Raw genomic sequence first — 21,246 nt, 5'->3', positions numbered from 1 at the left:
TGGCTCTGCGGGAAGCTCCAGGGGCCCAGCATGGCACACTGGCCACTGCCCCTGGGGACATAGCTGGGCTCCCGGGCCCTGGGCACAAGGCGCTCTCTGGCTGATGCACACATGCCACACTGAACCGTCCTGTGGGTTCTCACGCGGAGGCCACGGCCAGCAGCCCCCACGGCCTGATCAGGGCTCCCGTGCGTTTCCCTCGGAGCCTGGGCTGTGCCGGCTGGACCCTGGCTCTGAGCACTGCACCCGGCCAAGCAGAACTGCAGGCCGCCAGCAAACAGCGCAGAAGGACCAACAGGGCCGTGAACAGCCCAGGAGAGGACACGGCCCAGCAGCAGGAGCTGGAGGGGCGGAGCACAGGCCGCCCTGGCAGCTCCTGGGGTTTGATGGGAGGTGTCCCCGAAGCCCAGGTGTGAGGCCCTGCAAGAAGGCTGGGGAAGGACGGGCTTGAGCCTGGACCCAACCAGTGGCTGAAGCCCTGATGGGAGGACTGAGTAGTCACCGAGGTGGCGGTGTGGCCAGAGCAGCTGGGCTTGGGGCCAGGCTTTGGGACACATTTCTCTCTGGAGAGTGGACTCTGCTCCCCGATCACCGTGAGGTGAGCCGCTTCCCCCACCCTCCACCACGATGCTCCCTCACCTGCAGCCTGAGGAGTGGAGCCGGCCTACGGACTGAGGCCTCTGAAATCGTGAGCCCTAAATGAACTTGTCCTCTTCTGGAATAGTCTGGTCAGACCTTTTAGTCACAGCAGCGAGAAAAGCGGACTAAATCAGACTCCCAGGGACTCGCTGGATGCTCAGGATGGGCACAGGTTCTGCCCACGCCAATCCACAGAGGGGCTACTGGCCACCGTCAGCCATGGTACGTCACAGATGAGGGATGGGAGTCAGGGGGAGCAGGGTCCCTCAGCAAAGCAGGCGGTGCTTTCGCACGGCCCTGTCCTATTGGGCATTGGCTTCCTTAGAGGGATTGGTTTGGGGTGAGGCTGACTTCACGTGAGGAAAAGCCAGGAGTTGAGAGACCAGGGCAGGTGACTCCTGTACTGAACACTGATCCCCACCCGCCACGGTCAGTGACCTAAACCAACCCAGCACGCTCATCAGCCAGCCGGGAGCTGCACTGACCCTGGGCAGTGGCTTGCAGCTGGGTGAGCGCTGAGCCCAACCTGGACCTGAGGGCTGGGCTCGCCTCTGGCAGCGTCCCCAGAGCAGTCACCCAGAGCTCAGGTGCCTGGCGAGCTCAGAGCCCTCGCCTCTGGTTCTGCTGTGGCTCAACAGATCCAGCTCTGACTTCAGGCCAAGGCTGAGGCCCAGAGCTGACAGCAGAGCCGCCCTGCCTGGTCCCAGCCGCAGCGCACAGGGCTGGACAGCGTGGCCTCGCCTCCACCCAGCTCGCCAGATGCACCCGTGTTTGCAGACAGGCGCTGGAATTTGTGCTACTTGGAAAGTAAGTCTGTAAACATCCCTCATGTGGCCACCAGCTCGGTGGAAACGACCCTGCTTGGTGTTTGAGCGCCCATGAGCCACAGACCACCTGGAGACTCCTCCACTGGGACCAGGGACCCAGGGCCACCTGAAAGCCCTCTGCATTCCTGGGACACAGGCCTGAGGCAGGCCCCACCCAGTGAGGAGTCACCCGGGGTGGAGGGAGTCCCAGGGCTCTCCCTCCTAGGTCTGAACACGTCGGGAGGGCCAGGGCATGTCCCCACGTCACTTACGACCTGTCAGGAAAGTCTGGGGACACGTTTTGTGGGGCAAAACTTGGAGCATGGTGGGGTCCCAGCAAGCTTAGCTCCCAGGGAACCTGCCCTTCCCTGGAGCCCAGACTCCCTTTCCCTCAGACCCCCAGGTATGGCCAGGAAAACTGCACACAGCACAGAAGAATCCGGGCTGCGCCTGGGACCACGCCTGTCCCACAGACCTCAAGTCCTGCAATTTGAGCAGGGCCTGGCAGGGACCTCAGACTGGCAGCCACCAGAAGGCACCAGCCGCTGACAAGGCGCCAACATCAGGGCTGCTCCCAGGCAGGGTGGGGAGCTGCCTGGGGGGTCTCTGAGGGAGGGAAGGGGTGTCTCTGGAGGAGGGGCAGGGGTGTCTCTGTAGGAGAGGCTGCGGTGTCTCAAGAGGAGAGGCTGGGGTGTCTCAAGAGGACAAGCTGGGGTGTCTCTGGAGGAGAGACAGGGTGTCTCTGGAGGTATGGAAGGGGTGTCTCTGGAGGGAGGGAAGGGGTGTCTCTGGAGGAGGGATAGGATGTTTCTGGAGGAGGGACAGGGTGTCTCTGAGGGAAGGACAGGGGTGTCTCTGAGGGAGGGGCAGGGGTGTCTCTGGAGGAGGGACAGGGTGTCTCTGAGGGAAGGACAGAGGTGTCTCTGGAGGGAGAACAGGGACCCCTAAGAAAGTGGTGCTGTCCTCCAAGCCTTGTGCACTGGCATGGCCCTTTCCCTAGCTGCTGTCCAGTCACCTCCGGGCTCTCAGGTGCCCCGTCCTCCTGCAGGGCCCAGGCAGCCCCAGAGAGCCTCCTGGGCCTAGCTGAGTGAGCTGGGCCCGGTCCGCCCAAATCCCCGTTGTAGAGGAATCTGACCGTCCAAAGGGTTATGCAGCGTCCTGCCCAGGTCAGAGGAGACCTGGGGTGGGGTGGACATGGGAGAGGCGGGCCAGCACCCAGCCCCACCCGACCCCGACAGCAGGTCCAGTGTGGCCTGAGCCCCTTGCTCTGCAGGAGCAGCAGAGCTTGGGGAGACCACTGGGCTGTGGCCGCCAGGGACCCCAGGCCCCAGCTGGACTGTCCGGCCTGCGAGGCCTAGACACTGCCCTCTGCTGGCAGGTCCTGGCCAGGGTCTGGATCTGTCCCCGCCTTCTCTTGAGGGCCCAGACATCCCTGAGGAACAGGGCTCCCTCTGAAGAGCCCAGCAGAGCCCCCGCTTCTCTGCACCCAGGGCCTCAATGCAGGCCAGTGGCCAGCAGGTACCCAGTGACACACCTGAGGCCAGGCACGCCCAGGCTGTCACTCTGGTCTCTTCCAGCTGGCCCCCTCCGGCTGCCTCTAGGAAGCAGCAGGACCCTGTGTGTCCTCCCGCCTCCCTGCCCCCGGGGAGGGCAGCTGCAGGACAGGTCCTGGCCCCTCGGCCCTCCTCCTGCGCACCCAGGGTCCCCAGGTACAAAGCCTGTCAGAGACGAGCCAGCAGCAGAGTTTATTAGGGACAGGTAGACACCCCACTAGCCTCCCTGCCCACGGCAGCACGGGCTCCACAGGACGGTCGACCAGGAAGCAGCTGGCAGGGCGCTGGGCCCTCCTGGCCTGAGCTGAGGGGCTCCTCACCACTGGGAACACAGGCTCCAGGGCCCCTGACCCTCTCCCAGAGCCAGCAGAGCCCTGGCCTGGGCAGCCTGGCTCAGCAATCCCCTGCCTCAGTTTGTCAGGGAGCCGCCAGGAGAGGACGGCCACCCCCGTGCCGAGCTCAGGGTGGGTGCGGCGGGTTAGCCAGGGAACTTGGCCAGCTGGCGCCGGGCCTGGCTCAGGCGCGAGAGCCGCTCCTTGAGGAACTTCCTCTTGTCGCTGGTGTCGCTGCGCTCCTTCAGCAGCCAGCCGCAGGCCTCCTTGTCCTGCAGGAGCAGCAGCATGGCCTTCTGCAGCTGCTGGCCGAACGTCCTCAGGACGAAGAACTGGATGATCAAGGGGACCAGGCTGGAGATGCGGTTGTGAGCCTCCTGGAAGGGAGGGACGGTCACAGAGGGCCAGGACAGGCGCGAGCAGGGGACGCTGACCTCGCTCGGGACCACTGGAGGGCCAGATCTCATGGCCAGACCTGGCAGGTGGGGGCCCTGGCCTGGGCTCCGCCCGACAGCGTCCTGTGCTGGGGGCATAGGGAGCCCTGCACAGGGCAGAGAAGACCCAGCAGGCGTCTGGGGACGAGCTGGGACCAGTGTCCCCAGCGGGGCGCATCCTCCATGGAAGAGGGCAGAGGTGCCTGAACCAGGCTGCACATGGCACAACCCCATTCCAAACCCCTCACGGCTCCTCTGCCAAGGTCACAGTTGCCTGTTCATCGAGCCTCAAGCTCTTGGCAGCAACGAGGCCGGGCGGGGAGAGGCCCAGAGGGAGCGGGAGACAGGAGTCGCTGTCAGTCTCCAGGGACCCTCCACGTCCCAGCCCACCCGTCAGCCTAGGGCTCCCCTTCCTTTACAGGCTGACCTCAGGACATCGCATGCACTGGGCTTGGCCAGTCCTGCCACCTCGCTGAGACTCAGTTTCCCTCTCTGGGATGCAGGGTGCCTGGGCAGGGCCCAGGCTGCTGTGCAGGAGGGGACAGGAGCTGCAGGCAGGGGCACTCGGGGGACATGCTGGGGTGGGTGTGCAAGCGTCCAGCTCTAGCTGGGCCACAGCTGCCCTAAGTAAAGATGGTTCTCCACACAGGTGGGCCTCATCCAATCAGTTGAAAGGGCTTGGAGCAAACCGGCGTCCCTGAGAAGGCACCCCAGCCGAGGCCTCCACTCAGCCTGGCCCCCTTTCCAGCTGTGCAATCACTGGCCAGTCACGGGCCAGGCCTTGACCTCTTCGGCCGCTCCCCTCTGGTCCCATCTGACTGGCCCAGCCTGACAAGCACCAGGAGGCTGGCTCAGCCTCCCGCTTCCACACAGGCCTGTGCACTCTGGCGCCCTAACTGGCTCCCCCTGGGTCTGAGCGCGGGGTTCAGGGACTGGCCTTGGATTCCAGCCTTGCTCTGCCCCAGTGGGCTCCACCAGAATCATGGGCTGCCTGGGGCCTCAGCCTGGTGCCCAGGCCTGCTACACACAGCGGATGCCAGACAGCTTGCCAGTCGCGAGGACGGCTGGATGGAGAAGTTCTGCCGGACAGCACCCAGAGCAGGGAGGCTGGAGACCAGGAGGCCATCGCCTCTCTCCACAGATGCTCCTGTCCCACAAGCTTGGGGAATTGTCCCTGGGGACCTCACATGAGTAGCAACAGGCAGCCCTGGCCAAGCAGGCGTCTCCAGGAGATGATCTCCCTGAGGGGCCACCAAGACATGCCAACCCTGCACCATGGGACTGGCCCACACACCTCTCACAGAACATTCACCATCAGGAGAGAGCATCTCACAGAGAAGAATCTGAGTCTCAGAGAGGTTAAGCAACTGGGCCAGGGACACACAGCCAGAGGAAGCCAGATTACACTGGTTCTAAGCCACAATTGGTTCTGCCCATCTGAGGTTGAGCTGCTCCAGGGAGGCTCCCCTAGGATGGAAGGTGGAGCAGGCTGATGGTCTCCTCACAGGTGATGTCCTACAGAGAGACTCTGGGAAAGGAGGGAAAGGAACCACAGGGCCCCAGGACAGAGACCCTGGCACACGCACCTTGCTGTAGGCGCTGAGGTGCTGGAAGATTTCAGCCACGGACGAGTCCTCGGCGGAGCCGGGCGACTTCGGGCCTGACTTTCTGCTCTTGTCCTCCTCCGCCTCCTGCTCCCTGACGCTCTGCAACGCCCCCCGGTAGACCTGGTCCTGGCAGTACACGATCTGCTCCATCTGGAAGTGCAGCCGGATCGACCTCTCCGCTTCCTTCTCTTGTTCTGCCTTAATGTCCTCAATCTGGGACTGCACGAGAGGCACAGCTCAACCTCCCTCCACCGAGCCGCCCGCCCAGTGGACGGCTGGTCACTGACACGCCCGTGAGCCTGGGTCACCAAGGTGGGTGGAAGCAGCTCTGCCTGGGCAGCTGGGCCACCCCTGCTCACCAGGCCTGGTCCCCAGGTAGGAAGGCCCTGGGAGCCGGAGCCACTGAGCACCCCACCCCGGGGCCCTGCTGGCCCGTCCTCAGCCAGAACCCATGTTGTCCTCTGCTTCTTCATGGGCTTGGACGTTGGGGAGGACAGGGTGTCCGCCAGAGGTCCCACAGGGACCCGAGGTCACATGTGGCCAGTTGCTTCCCACACACGTCACGTCTGGGCTTTGGAGAAAGCCCGGGAGGAAGGAGCCAGCCAGGAAAGCTGCTGACACCAGCTCTTCAGAGCCACCAGCTGCTCAGAGTGGGGTCTGTCCCCAGCAGGTACCCCTCGCCATCACCCCTGCCAGGGAGGTCACACGTGCCCCATGGGAGGGACACAGGCTCGGGGACGGCCCACTCCAGGCCCCTGGCTGGAGAAGGGCTGAGCTGCAGTCCCAGCGGTGCCTGGAGCCAGGGCGTGACCTGGCCTGGGGCCACGCCTGTCCCCTGGGCACCAGGGGTCTGCCTCCCTCCTCGCGCTCTGCCCACTCTCCACAGATGCGCCTTCTGCTGTCGCTGAGGACATGGGCTACTCTGTGACCTCGGCGCTGAGGGAGGCTCCCTCCCTGATGTCACAGGCTGGGATCTGACCTCTCACCCTCCCTGCTGCTCTCCTCCGGCTCGACCTGACCTGGCTGGTGGCCTCATCAGGACGTTCGCCAGCCAGGTGGAGGAACCGCCTCAAGAGCCAAGGAGGCAGCGGAGCGGCCTTAATGCACAGGGACGCCTCCCGGCCTCAGCCCTGGGGGTCCCGCTGAAAAACGCGGCTTCGTCTCACCTTGGCGGTCTTGTGGAGGTTAAAGAATTCAGCAAAGTTCTTTTCGGAAACATTTATGAAGGCGAGTCGGACCATATCTGATCAAGGAGGAAACGCAGTTCTCAGGGGTGGGGGCAGGTGCCCCGGGGGTGGGCAGAGGGCCGGAGGCGCGGGACAGCACGGGCCCAGGCTGCCGAGGAAGGGCCTCGACCCCCGGGCCTCGCAGGAAGCTCAGCCTCCCCGGCCCTGCCTCCACTCCACCTCCTGAGCTCAGCTTCAAAGATGGATTTGGGGGGCCCTAATCGAGTCATACTAATGATGAACCTGTCGCATCCGGCTGAAGTTCATCAAGGGACTCTGCACGACCACATCATCCGCTCGGCAGGAGACGCAGGAAGGACGGCGGGCTTCAATAAAACTCCCGCCACCTCTCCTGCATGGAGCACGCAATGCCATCCCCCATCCTCCCAGGCTCCTACTTGTCCCAGGCCCAAGGCCTTCATCCTCAACAGACTGAACTGAGCACGCACAGTTGTGGGAGGACAGGCGGCTCCTGGATGCTACCACCTGCTCTCGATGGGCAAATGGCCTTGCACCCAACCCTCCTCTCAGGGGCACCAACGCAGAGCTCTGGAAGGACAGTGACCACAGCGTGGGCCAGGGGCAGGGTGGCAGAGGGAAACGGCTTGGCTCCAGCCCCACAGGCTGGGGCTTCCTGCCTGAGCGGAGCATCTCTTGCCCCACTGAGCAACTCTGGGTGGGCACAGGCAGGTTCAGGATGACGGCTGGTCACCAGGAGGACAAGCGGGCATTAGGAGCTGGAACGGCCACCATCCCCACCACCCCACCCTCCAGGGAGGGAAGCGGTGCTGGGGCTCCAGGCATCAGCCAGGCCTGGTGAGGAGTCCTCCCCAAAACCTGAGGGTCTGAGTTCTGACACACCCACCCTGGGCCAGGAGGTGGCACGGCCACTTGGGCACTGCAGAAGCCCCGTGTCCTCTTCGACACCCTCACCATGAAGCAGCAGAGGGCAGGGGCATGTTCTCAGGACCTGGGATGGCCCACCGGAGGACAGGGCAGGCCCTGAGGAACAGACAGGGATGGGCTTCTGATGGCCGCAGGCACTTGGGGACAGACTGGGGGCATGGGCAGTAACCAGGGCTCTGGGCTAGCCTGGCAGTGACCGAGGGAGCCCAACAGCAGGCTGGCGTCTGGGCTCCAGACCACGGGCTGCTGGGGAACCTGCCCCGGATGTCAATCTGGGCCCCGGCTTGGCTCCCCTCCTGCCTGAGCAGTGAATGCCAGAAGGTGACACGGGACACTCACCCGTCACCGTGTGCAGCATGTCCACGGCCGGCTCCTCCAGGGATTTGAGCTGCTCCTTTATGATCGTCTCAAACGTCCTGTAGTTCACGAATCCCGGCAGCTCTCGGCCGCGGTACTGATTTTCAAACTTCCTGATTTCTCTGTGCAGAGTGCCATAGCCTGCGGGAGGACGAGCTGGTTCGCACAGCCCTCGGCAGGTTGTCCGCACACCCCACTGGCTGTCGGGAAACCCGAGCGGACCAAAGGGGTTCACACCAACGTCCACTGGGAACGGAGGACCCTCCAGGCTGCAGAAAGAGGCTTCCTGCAACTCCCGGGAGCCCCGAGGGAAGGGAGCATCGGCCAGCGCGGGATCTCAGGGCTGGGGTCCTGGACAAAGCTCTTGCCGGGGTCACCGTCAACCTGCTGCCCTTGTGCCAGGGAGAAGGGAGGATGATACATCTCCTCCCGCCTGGGACCCCAGGGCCTCTGGGGCAGAAACCACCCTGGTGCCAGCTGCAGCCATCTGCCCACCAGGTGCTCCTGGGCTGTGGCCGCAGAGTTTCATCATCAGGTGGATGACGGGTGAGGGACCTGAGTGCTGGGGCCAGGCACGGTGGCACTGGGCATTAGGCAGGATGCTCAGCTTCTCCTCGCACAGTGCCCCCAAGGTCCCCGAGTGGGACACGCCTCAGGGTGCAGCCTCAGAGGCCCAGCCTCCCCTGGAGGAGCTGCTCTCTGGGGGCCTCCCTGGTCAGGGATTTCCCGTGGAATTTTCTGAGATCAGCTCACATGTAACACAAATCACCCTGTCAAGTGGACAGTCCTGTGGTTTTCAGCGTATCCCACGGCTGCCCAACCCCCACCGCAACTAAGTCCAGGGCGTGGCCCTCCCAAGGAGGAAGCCTCAGGCCTCACCGTCCCTCCCCCGTGTGCCCAACCTCCAGTCCCTGCAGACACCACGCACTGGCTGACGGACAGCTCTGCCCGCTCTGGACACTTCATAGAATTTGACGCAGGAGTGTGGCCCAAGGGGACTGCTTCCTGCAGCTGCAGGGCGTGTCCGAGGTCCAGCCTGTTCAGCACGTGTCACACCTTCAGCCCCAGACTGAGAATTTCCCATCCTACAGTGTGTGCAGCTGGGGAAACCCCGGGTATCCGGGTGGGGGTCCCCACAACTAAGGCCTCAGAATATGACTGTGGGTGGACAGGGTCTTAAAACAGGCGACGGACGTAAGTAAGGGGGTCCTGTGAGCTGTCGTCCACCCTGATGTGTCACACAGACGAGATCGGGACAGGCAGAGGCAGAGGACACCACATGAGGACCCCTGAGCTGCTGCGATGACCCCTGCTGCTCGAGTTCCTGTGTGGACGTGGGTCTCCAGGCCTGGAGTGTGGACCCAGGGTGGAAGTGCTGGTCACCTGAGGGACTGTCAGACCATCATCCGAGACAGCTGCTTCCTCTCCTTCTCCACCCACAGTGCGTGAGGGCTTCCTGTCTGTCCAGTGGCTGTGAAGTGGCCTCTCCCTGGGGTTCTTGGGACCTCATTTCAGGTGGCTGCTGGCCGTTCTGGATATTCTTCAGGTTGTCTCTTCCCAGCCTTCCCCACGTCCTCCCTGATTATCTGACTTTCCGTGCGAAGTCCAGGAGCTGTGTTCTCTACCTACCGGACACTGCTTTTCAGACGCGTGGGACTGCAAATGATTTCCCTTTGGAAGTGGGCGGTGGCCCTCCCTGACCTGAGGACACACCCAGAGCAGGGATCAGCCTCTGCTCTCTGGAACTGCAGGGCTGACAGTGTGGGCATAGCGGTGTGGTGAGTCGCTGTCCCCTAATGAACCCCATGTGGTTCTCCACCGAAGGCCGCTGCTTCGGATCCCAACCAACTCCGGGACCCGTGGATTCCGAGGGGCCCACACGGAAACCAGCACTGCCTTTCCCAGGTTCCCTACTCAAAGCCAAGGTGGGAGCCACATTAAGTTCCTGCAGGGAGAGCGGGTCACGTGGACTTGCCCTCGGCCACTGCACGCAGATCAAGCCTCCTCTGTGAGGTCCTTGCCTATGGAAAGGTGGGTCCAGAACCCCCTCTCCCTTTCCAGAGTCCTGTAGGAGGGCTGGGCGTCCACAGGTGGATCCTGCACGCTGTGTGATTCTGTTTCTCTGCTGCCACAGTGAAATCCAAAGACAGAGGCCAGTGAATCGGATGGGCAGGCCTTGGCCAGCAGTGGCACCTGGGAGCAGGGACAGCCAGCTGCACCTTGTGTGCCCACTCACTCGGAGGCAGGATGACTCCTCTGGGAGCTGGGAAGCGTTGGGGCCAATAGATCCTCCTGCTCTACAGGTGTCCTTGAACCCAGTCACAATGCTCGGGGCCTGGGTTCAGCAACACGGAGCAGCGCAGCTGGGCTCCTTTCTCGCTAGCTGCCCCTTCCAGCCATCCTCACTGCTGGGATCTGTTCCCCTGTCTCAGCCCAATGCTCCTGTCTACCACCAGGCCTTGCCTCACTGACACGGCCAAACATGTTCCAAAGTTCATATGTTGAAATTTCTCTTCCAATGTGGTGGCGCTAAGCTGGGTCTTTCAGATCCTGAGGGCTCGGACCCCAAGAGCTGGATGCCTGCCCTAGAAAAAGGGCCAGAGGGAGCTGGGCCTCTGCTTCCCCGTGAGGACACAGCTGATGGCGCCATCTTGGAACCAGTCCCCCAATCTGCTGGCGCCTGGATCTGGGAAGTCACACACTCAGAACAGTGAGCACTGAGTTTCCACTGCTTACAAACACCAGCACACCCACCTTTTTTGAAATTCTCTTCAATCAAGGTACTCCATTTGTGGAACACCTTTCTGAGCCTGGTAAACAGCCGGATATCGTCTGGCCCGACAACCTCCTCTGCTTGTACTACAGCATTGATATCCTGATTGAATGCATTAATTTTCTGCAAAAAAGGACAACACCAGTGTGAGCAGAGACACTTCAAAAACAGGAGCCCAGGTGTTTGGAGGTCCTGTCTGTGCTGGGCGCGGGAGAGACTGTCCCCATCCTGGGCCACTCTGGACTAAGGGGTCAGGCGGTTCTGGTACCAGGAGGTCCCACCCTGCCGTGCCCACCTTCAGGACCCTGGCCAGAGCCCCTGACAGAGCAGAGGACAGAGTGGGACCTCCCCTGTCGCCCCTGCCTGCACACACCCTCCACGCCCTGACCACCGCCTCATCCCTGCCCCCTTTCAGGGACCAAGTGGGCAGAGAGCCGGGGATGGCCTGCTGGGAGTGAGGACAGCAGCAGATGGGACTCAGCCTCCCGTGTGGACACCAGCGGGACCTGCCCCACGAGGCCCAGGTAGCACTCACGTCTATCAGGAAGAACGTCCTCTCGCTCTCCTCCTCTGGGACGTCCACGCCAAAGGCTTTCAGCTCCTCGGTCACCTTCTGGATACTTTCCTTTATTTGATTTTCCAGCAGTGGCAGGGATTTCTGGGAAGACAATGGGATGAAGGAAGACGGACTGGGAATGAACACCAGGCCTCGGGTGGCTGCACGGCACACGCCACATCCCGACGTCCTCTAAAGACTCCTGTGCGGAGAGACACGGCAGGGGCATCCCCTGCCACCGGGCTGCCCACTTCCTGCTCCTGCACACGCAGCCCATGAGCCCCATGGAGGCGCCCACTGCGCGTGGTTCCTGTTCCCCAGGAGCCGCCAAGGCGCCACTGCTTCTGCCTCTGACCGTGAGCTCTGGATCTGCAGCAAGTCACACAGATCCACCCTCTCGTTGATCTGAAAATGCTGCAGCTCGACCAGCTTGAGATTTCTCACACTTAGATGCTGTTCTCAACAGGGGAAAAGCGAGCAGGGACTTCTGTTCCTACATGGTGGCTGAGGCTGTCCCACACCTCGGTTATTCCCAAAGGACTTGAAATGAACATTCCACAGTGACGCAGCCACACCCATGTTCCTAGCAGCTGAACTCACAATAGCGAGCCTATGGAGTCAAACTAGGTGCCTTCAACAGAAGAACGGATAAAGAAAATGTGCTACATGTACACAGTGGAGTATTACTCAGCCATGAAGGAGAATAAATTATGGCATTCACCGGTAAATGAATGGAACTGGAGATTATCATGCTAAGTGAAATAAGCAAATAAAAAAAAAGGCCAAATGTTCTCTGTGATATGTGGGTGCTAACACACAGTAAGGGGCGGGAGACAACAGAAGTTCATTGGATTAGACAAAGGGGAATGAAGGGAAGGGAGGGGGCAGGAATAGGAAAGACAGTAGAATGGACTGGAGGTCACTTTCCTACGTTCACGTAGGAATACGTGACTAGTGTAACTCCACATCACGTACAACCATGGAAAGCGAGGCTACACTTCATGCATATAAAATAAATCAAAATGCACTCCCCTATCATGTATATGGGAAAATAACTATTAAAAAGGGAGACTGGTTAGAAAAAAGGGGGGGGGTGACTGAAGCAAATAAAGAAAAACCGACCTAGTTAGTGTGCGTGTCTAGGAACCATATTCTGTATTTGATATATTTCATACTGTAAATAAATCACTTAATGTCCAACGCAAAATACAGAATACAAGAATCCTATTTTTTTTTTTTTTTTTTTTTTTTTGCTGTGCTGTGGATTGAACCCGGGGCCTTGTGCTTGCAAGACAAGCACTCTACCAACTGAGCTATGACCCCAGCCCAAGAATCCTATTTTTAAAAAGTGAAAAATGAATAAAATAAAAGGGGGGCTGCCTGGCACCTGCTCCTCACCCACTGCAGCACGGGGATGCAGGCTGGGACCTCAGCACCCTCTGCCACGTGGAGCACTGGCTGAGGGACATGCAGCGTCTGAAGCCAGCTGATGGGACACTCACACTCACCCTGGGCCTCAAGGACGCCGACCCAGTGAAGAAAAGGTCAGCTGGGTTTAGGAGCCTGACAGCGCAGGGGCCAAGATGAGTCCCCAGGTGGCTCTAGGCGGGCAGCCGGCACGAAGGTGGCCCCGGGGAGCTCCGCCTCATGACCCGGGTCCACAGACATCGCCCGCTCTCCCCTGCACCCAGGCCTCTGGGAAGACCCTGAACGCTGTGCTGAGCAGCATGACGAGACTCTGCTGAGACTCTGTGCCAGGCGTGAGCAGCTCTCCAACAGGTCTGCCGCCCACGTCCACGCTGGCTGAGGGGCCCCGATGGCTGAGAACTAGGGTGTGCGCTGGATGCTCTGCCGAGTCAGGAAGCAGCCCACGCGGCTTCTCCCGGGACCCACGTGGAACCCAGCTCCCAAGAACACCCACACCTCAAGCGCAGGACAGATGGACTCACAGCCAGGGTGCCGGCTGCATCCCAGCACCGGCTGCTGGTGCTGGAGTCACCCCGCAAAGCACAGTGGCAGTGAGTGCAGAGAAGGCTTTAGAGGCCTGTGGCACTGGACCGTCCCCAGACGGGGGCTCTGCTGGCTGCATGGGACCCCCCACAGAGGCAAGGGGCTCCGCTTACACAGATGTGTGCGATGAGCTCAGAGGTCAGTCTCTCCGCCAGGCAGGGAATTGTGGCCTTTCCTTCTTCCAGCAGAACCCTGAGAGAGGAGAGGAGAACGTCCATGGACACGTGGACAGGCAGGGCGGGACAGACTCAGGGGCCTCCATCCCAACAGAACGGCAGACAGCTGGCGCGTAAGCCAGGCTCAGAGCTGGATCAGACACCACTCTGCTGCGTGTGGGTCAGCTCGGGTGTGGCCGCAGGGGCGGGAACTGTCCCTTCAAGCCCAGCACGTACATGAGTCTCAAGACTTCCAACTCTAGGATTGGTCTCCAAGACGTCCACGTGCACACCTGACACACTCCACAGTGCACACACACACACTTCCGTGAGTACCAGGTGTGAACACAGTGCTGAGTGCACATACATGGAGCCTATTTACACACCCACGTGACAAACGCGTACCCGGGGACCCAGTTGGCCCAGGACGGGAAACAGAACCCTGTTCACGGGAGGGAGGAGGCAGCAGCGTCTCCCAGTGAAGCCAGGCTTGTGCTCACAGGTGAGCCGTGACACGGTGACAGGTGGCAGGTGTGGGGATCCCTCACCCAAACTACTGTCCACCCATGTCCGTTTCCCAGGTGTGCAAAACATGCCGTGTGGTCTGAGCTTTCTCCAGCGGGCCTTCCACCCTGCTCTCGACCACGGCCACCTCCCCCAGACTCTCCTGTTTGGAACGCTGCCCACCCAACGCCAAGCCCCGTTCCCACCTCTCCCTGTCCAGGCGGTTCCTCCCTGTGGTGTGGACGGCTGGCTGCAGGGACCTCGTATGCTGCAGACGCTGAGCCTTGGTCTGTCACCACAGGCTCTTCCCCCCAGCCTGGTGTCCTCCAGGTCCAGCCATGTGGCAGCAGGAGGGGCTTCCTGCCTTCTGACCAGAACGGGAAGACCACCTCCTGCACACGGCTGCCTGCTCTGCGCACCTCGCTCCTCAGATGGTGGCTTCTCGCCTTCTGGCTGCTGTGGGTGCAGCACAGAGTGCACCTGGGCAGCCACTTGGGACAGCCCTGTCACTCCACGGGAGCCCCTGCAGCCTCCCGGGAAATGAGGACAACACGCTCGGCTCCTGGCTCTCCCTTCCACACTGCGGCCGTGGGTCACTCTTCCATCCTGGAAGGACCTCCCTGGAGACGCACTGCTCACCCTGCCTGCAGAGGGCCGCCACGCTCAGCAGGGATGCGCGTCCCCCACTGACTCAGCTGATGCTCGTGTTGCTCTGACGAGGCAGGGACGTCCCCATTCGGGTTTCCCGGGTGTCACACGACACTCCAGGGCCTGGACTGACAGCCCCTGGCTCGCTCATGTGCGAATGGCACTGATCGTGCGTCAGGTACACGGCCACCCGTGTCCACTTCTGGGCTGTCTGTTTGGCTCTGTTCTTCCCGTGTCCCACTTCCGGTTCCAGCACCGCGTTGCTTGAGGACCTCAGCAAGCGGCCTCTGTACGTCCTTGACCTGGGGCAGCACTCCGTGGTCCCCTTGCTTGCCCAGGACAGTGCTGCCGCAGTGCCGGGTGCGCACAGCTCACGGGCACCGGCTCCCGTGCAGGCACCCGCCGCGCCAGCGCCTGCTCTAGCCTAGAGACTTTCCCCACGGGACTGACGCCTGCTTCTGGGACGGGGCCCGGGGAAGCACGGCCGACCCACCTGAACTGAGGGTGGTCCTCGAAGAAGGCCTTCTCCTTCTGCAAGGCCTTGGCCAGGCTGAGCCGAGTCTGGATGTCCTGCTGGCCGCGGCACTTGACGATCATGTAGCCCTTCTTCAGGTGGCACACCAGGTTCCGCACCACGCCCACCACCTGGTCTTCAGTGCCCTTGTCCACCAGGTCGGGCTTCGTCAGGATTCCTGCCAGCAGGGACTCGGCGTCAGGGACCCTGCACGGTCCCAAGGCACAGGGAGAGGACAGCACTTGCCCCGGACACCACGCCCAGGCCTCCTCCCAGCCTGACTGACGGCAGACAAGGTCCCTGCAGAACCCAGATGCAAGGTGGCCCCCAGTGCACAGAGCCTTGCAGGCAGGCCGCGGGACACAGGACCTCATGCTGGCAGCTCTGGCCCTCCCAGGCTCTGCACCCAGGCCTGGGGGATGGGCCCTGTTCTGTCTATGCCTCACCCTCACTGAGCGCCTGGCTCCTGCAGAGACTCTCCACTGCAGCTGGTCCTTCCTCTCCTGCCCTGGGCTCACAGCACCCTCCCCAAGGGAGAGGGCTCAGGGGCCAGGAGGTGGCCAAGAAGGGTCCATCGTGGGCCACATCCCCCAGCCCTGGTGGGCACCGGACCGACACCTGAGAGGTTCCTGAGTCACGCGCAGGTCCCTGCCCTGGGCTGACCAGCCAGCCTCTCCCCTGGACTCCAGGGACGTGTTCCCACGGTCAGCGCCCCACCTCTCACCTATGGTCCTGTCTCCATCTGGGTCCTCTTCCTGCGCCATGCTCAGCGCCTCCGTGGTGGCGATGTCCACGTTGCTGGGGACCACCACCAGGTTGATGGTCTCCTGCTTTTGGATGTACTTCCTGATGAGTCGCTTGATCTACAGGAAACGAGAGGCAGTGACTTCCCGGCACTGGGACAGCCAAGCAGAGGGACAGGCCCAGAACACGCACTGGGGCTTCAGGCACTGAGGGTCTGTGACTGGTGTCCCCAAAGACAGACTGTGGGCAAGTGACCCACAAGCACAGCCCTGAGGCTCCGCCAAGCCAGAGTCAGGGGAAACGGTGCCTGTGGACTGTGCAGCCCCGGGTCAGGGGAGGCCGCAGCTGCCTACTGTCCCCGAGGCCTCAGATCCTGGGTCACAGTGGAAAGCAGCACACCAAGCACACTGCTGACGCCCTGCCTGAGTCTTCCCTGGCAGGGTGAGGGCCACTGAGACCAAGTGTCACTACACCTGGGCCTTGGCTCTACCCACCGGAGAGCCCTGCTAGGAGGGTCAGGAGAGCTACGACACACAACGTCCCCGCGGCCATCAACTTCAAGACAACGCCCTTCACATTCAGAGGCGCCCAGGGCCCTTCTTCTCTAGGAAAGCAGATGAGGTGATGTTCTGAGAATTGAAATGGCCAGGGGTGTCCACCTTGCTGGCGTCGGAAAACGGAAGAGCAGGGTGCGTTCCCACAGGCAGGAGCCTCAGAGCCTGCCTGTCCCTGGCAGTGTCCACCCCACTGGGAGGAGCTCCTGATACCGGCTCTCCACCGACACTCACCCCCACACGGCCCCTTCCACCAGGACCTGGACCGGCTGCACGAACGAGTGCCCCTCGTTGGGGCCCAGGCAGATGGAGGCTGGAGTCTCACCTGGCGCCCGATGTCAGCAGGCTGGTCGCCCACGGCCACCCTGGTGATGCCGGGAAGGTCGATGAGAGTCAGGTCCGGGACGCCGGGGGAGCTGACCTCCAGGCTGATGAGCTCATCGCTGATTCCCAGCCCCGAGCCGGCGATGATGTTCTGGGCTGCGGGAGAGGAGGGGCAGCCGGACAGCTGAAGGGCGGCCACTAGACTGGGGCCACAGCCGTCTGGCTCTGGGGGCCTGGGGACAGCCGGTCTGGAGCTGCCCCTCTGGAGACTGGAACCTCAGCAGGTGACGGGAACTTCCCTGCTGTGGCCAGGCCTGTCTACTGAGGGACCTGGTCATCTCCAGGCCCAGCCAGAGTCCTTGCTGATGGCGTGCCTGCCCCTCCCCGGGTGTGGGAGGAGATGACAGTGAGGAACTTGAGAACAGGGGAGGCCTGGGGACCCAGACCCGAGCGGGAATCGACCCGGGCGCTTCTTAGGGACCAGGAAGGAGCAGGGCTCACCTTTGTTGACCTCCCCCTCCACCTGCGAGGCCTCCGAGAGCTCCACCTCCTCGTCCAGTAGCTGACCTTGCCCCGCCACGCCTCCTCCGGCCCCAGCTTCTTCATTCTCAGCACCAGAGGGCACCTGGTGACGATCCCTAGGAGGGCCCTCACGTCAGGACCCTGCCCTGCTCTGGACCAGTGGTCCCCAGGGTCATGCCTCACAGGCAGACGTCAGCAGGACCCTCTGGTCGCGCCCTGCAGTGACCGCTGGGCCCCTGAGGCGTCAGGGCTGCGGGGACCTCAGGCACGAGCACGAGCAACAGTCTCCACAGTGACTTTCGCTCGTCGGTCCCAAGCCGTGAGCTCCTCAGACGTCCTGCCTCCTCCCAATGTGCTGACTGCCCTCAGCTCAGGCGGCAAACTGCAGCGGGAACCCCCAAACATGGGCAGGCGCCCCCGCTGCCCCGAGGACGCGCCCCACTCGCTCCTGCCTCCAGGCCGCATCGCACCCCCTTCCACGCGCTCCTCCTGACCCTGGGTGTCCAACGCCTCTCACGGTGACCTGAGACCGCTCGGGTCTGACCCTTCCCGGGAGCCCTCACGGGCGTCCCTGGCCATGCACTCAAACAGCATCCTCTACAGAGTGCCGGTCGCTGTCCCCCAGGTGGCAGGGAACCTGGTGTCTCGGGCTCAGGGAAGACACCCAGTGCACACAGATCTGGGCTGGGATGCTACCCACTCAGACCTCCACCAATGCAGACCCCACACGGTCCCCCACAGTGTGCCCAGATGGTGAGAGACGCAGCGCTCTTCACCCCAACACACACACTGAGCCGCTCAGCCACGGGGCTGTGACTGCAGACGGGCCACTAAAGAGACAACACGAGTGGACAGAGTTCACCAGGGCTCACAGCCGGGAGGCCCTGACCAATTAACTGGCACCTTTACAAAAGGGTTGGAGGCCCAGGGATCTCGCGCTGAGGAGAGGCCACGCGAGGTGAGGGCGCAGGAGGAGGGGTCAGCTGCAAGCCCAGGGGAAGGACTGCGCCTTCACCTCGCACCTGCAGCCCCCAGAACCGTGGAGAATGGGGAGCGGCTCTGGAAGCCACCAGGTGCCCCGCCGCAATAATTAGAGAGCGGTCCTCACCACTGCCCCTGGGGAGCGCCACTCCCGACAGGGCTTCCAGCACGGAGCTCTTGCCCGAGCTCTGGTCCCCGATGACGGCGATGGCGGGCAGGGGCAAATCCTGCTCCACGCCCAGGGCCCGCAGGGCGTCGATGAGGTCGATGCAGGGCCGCACCTTCTCCTCGTACTGCCTGCACAGGTGGCTCCCGGAGCCCTGGGGAGGTGACAGAGGAGACTGTGTGGCAGGACAGGCCCGCCATCGCCATGAGAACAGGAGTACAGATGGTCCCTGGAACCCCACAAAGGGACTGGGAAACACTGGGGCAATCCTGCCTCACCCCTCAGTCGGGATGCAAAGCCTGATCCTAAAGGTCCAGACTCTCAGGAAGACCGCAACACGAGGCACAGAATACACCCACGCGTTAGATCAAACTGCCCCAACTGTGCTCAGGAGGAAATGCCGCGTAGCCACACGGAATGCTCGGTACGGGACCAAGGAGGACATGGACACGGGGTTCTCAACACCACAGCGCAGGTGGAAGACATGCGTTCCTTGGGTGCTGGTGTGTTTGGCGCTGAGTTGGGAGTCCAGGGCGGCACCCTGTGCTGAGCACCTGCTCTTCCCCTGGGTCCATCCTGGTTCTCTGAGTTTAAAATACTCAAGGAATGTCACCAACATGGGCTTCTATACCCAGCAAAAGGATCCCTTTGAAATGAAGCAGGAGTGGATCTAAAATTGGAGCAGTGGAGGGACACAGGGACGGCCTGGGGCACATGTCCCACCAGCACACGTGGCCTCCATCTAGAGCAGAGAGGAGCCAGGGTGGCTGACCTTGTTCTGTTTTAATGAGGATGTATTAAGCGGCTGTGTTTTGAGAACTCAAGCCCCGTGCCCAAGACCTGAGCCAGTCTGGGGCCCAATAAGGCAACCCCTGCCCCCCTGCACCCTCTCCCGGGTTGCTGCCATAATTGTGGGAATGATCATGAGAATTTAAAAACGCTGCTCTGCAGGTGGTCTCGGGAGCACCCGGTTCCAGAGGGCCAGAGAGGTGCTCCTGGGTCTGGAAGCAGATGCTGGCCTCAGCCTGTGACTCTCACTCTCCAGGACTGAGCTGCAGAGGCCTGGGGACAGCAGTCCAGTGCCTCCATGCTGTGCTGATGTGTGGCCTGGGCCCAGGTGGAGAACCACCGGCAGTCTACCTAGTGTGGAGGTGCAGGTCCACAGGCCCACAGCTCAGCTGGACTAGGACAGACGGCCGCTTCCCAGCAGCGGGGTGAGCGGAGAGCTTCCAGTTTGGATCCTTCCCCCAGAGGCAACGTGGAGAAGAGCTGGTGCCCTGGGAACTCTTGGGAAGTACTGGGAAGTTTAACAGGTGGGCCAGGGGAGACTTTCATACTTGAAGTGGGTGCAGAAACCCCAGTCCTCCCTCTCTCTCTCTTTTGTTACCCAGCCGTGAGGGGACCACTTCGTGTGGCAAGGCATCCCTCAAGGTAACAGGTCAATTAATTGTCGTGAACTGAAACCTCTGACACCGTGAACTGAATTAACCTTTCCTCTTTCAATAGTTGATTACCTCAGAAGTTTGGTTACAGTAACAGAAAACGGACAGTCATTTTGGGTATGAGTTCTTCCCGCCCCACACTTGAGGGTTACGACCTAGCCAGAGGGGAATCTGGGAGGGAAACACAGATAAATATAAACAGAGAAATGAAGATTCAGATGACTGTTCGTATTTGTCCGTGACCTCAACACTGCTGTTAATATCAGTGGAAAATGGTTAAATGTCGCTTAGGAACGTAGTCCAGTGGAAGCAGGTTGGTGGCCAGCATTTAATACACATAACGGAAAAGATCTGAGTTCCTCCTGAGGACCCGGCAGGAGCTGCACTACTCCGCTCCTCGGCCTCAAGTAGCAAGTACGGTTCTGTTCCTCATCAGAGTTGGGAGGCCAGGCTGCTGAGGAGAGGAGGAACCTGTCACTTCACACAGCTGAAAGGGTCGGTGTTGGGATCAGAGTCCAGGGGTCTCAGTCCCCTCAAAACAGGTCTCCATTCTGATGGACACCACCCGGCTTCCCTAGGAAGGGATGTTGTAGGGTGGCCTCGCAGGATCTGAAGTTCCGTGCCGATCCAGGATGAGGAGTGGGGGCAGCACAGGGGGTCCTGGATATGGGCCCAGCCCAGACCCACGCCTGCCTTTCTGCATCTCCCCTGCTCTCCCAGACCAACATGGCGCCTACCACAGTGGGCCAATGCAACAGGTCCACATGTGGTCACACCTGGGCCCAAGCAGAGCAGGCAGAGGCCCCAAGTGTCCTGCCACAGGAAGGACAAGGACATCATGCCTCTTACCAGAGCAACTTACCAGTGCCTGACTTTTCTCTGCCATGTGAGCATCTCCATTGGGGAAGAGATGGTTGGAGTCCACAGCAGCAGGATTAGGACAATTGACTTCTGATAGAGGAGGAATCATCTTCTTCGTTGACTCCTGTCACGCCTTGTGCTTCACAGGAAGAGTGCGGGCCAGTGAAGCTGGACGCCCTAGCCGGGGAACATGGCGCCTTGGTGAAGAACATAACCCAGACGTGGGAAGAACAACCGCCCCTTGGCCCGCCCCAGCTTTTTGTGCTTCTAGGGCAGCATCCTGTCCTCCCTGGCTCTCTGGGAGGGAGGGAGGGCTCCTTCTGTCAGGCAGGAGAGGGGTGATTAGGAGGCCATCGATCTCTCTGTCCATTGGCATAACTTCTCTACCCACCGCCTTCCACCCACTTGGAAACACCTTCTGTAATTATGGGGTCCTTGGCCACATAGAGAAGACCCCGTCCACCTGACCCTCAAAAGGGCCAGGGCTGCCTCAGTGGGCCTTAGTGCACCATCAGGTGACATCATGGGTCCCCAGGGCTTGTTCCCCATGTCACGGGTTCACTTGGACCAACCAAAGCAGATCTTCGGGAATTCATCGACTTCTTCTGTTTGTTTCATACAGAGATTCCTGA

General features: G+C 61.4%; 1 protein-coding gene across 1 annotated transcript; it reads right to left on the bottom strand.

The window, feature by feature from the left end:
* Positions 1-3,186: 3,186 nt before the first annotated feature.
* On the bottom strand, positions 3,187-20,743 carry LOC306638044 (interferon-induced GTP-binding protein Mx1-like). The gene is given in 14 exon segments (XM_079101129.1): positions 3,187-3,707; positions 5,351-5,590; positions 6,538-6,614; positions 7,843-8,001; positions 10,615-10,756; positions 11,169-11,291; positions 13,313-13,391; positions 15,000-15,198; positions 15,745-15,883; positions 16,644-16,798; positions 17,144-17,200; positions 17,203-17,280; positions 18,273-18,465; positions 20,616-20,743. Coding segments are annotated over 14 exon segments (1,980 nt in total). The 5' UTR covers positions 20,724-20,743; the 3' UTR covers positions 3,187-3,476.
* Between the last annotated feature and the right edge of the window lie 503 nt (positions 20,744-21,246).

Source organism: Sciurus vulgaris (assembly GCF_902686455.1).
Source record: "Sciurus vulgaris genome assembly, chromosome: 10".
NCBI classification, from domain to species: domain Eukaryota; kingdom Metazoa; phylum Chordata; class Mammalia; order Rodentia; family Sciuridae; genus Sciurus; species Sciurus vulgaris.
The sequence above is the reverse complement of the archived record's forward strand: the minus strand, read 5'-3'. Positions and strand labels throughout refer to the sequence as shown.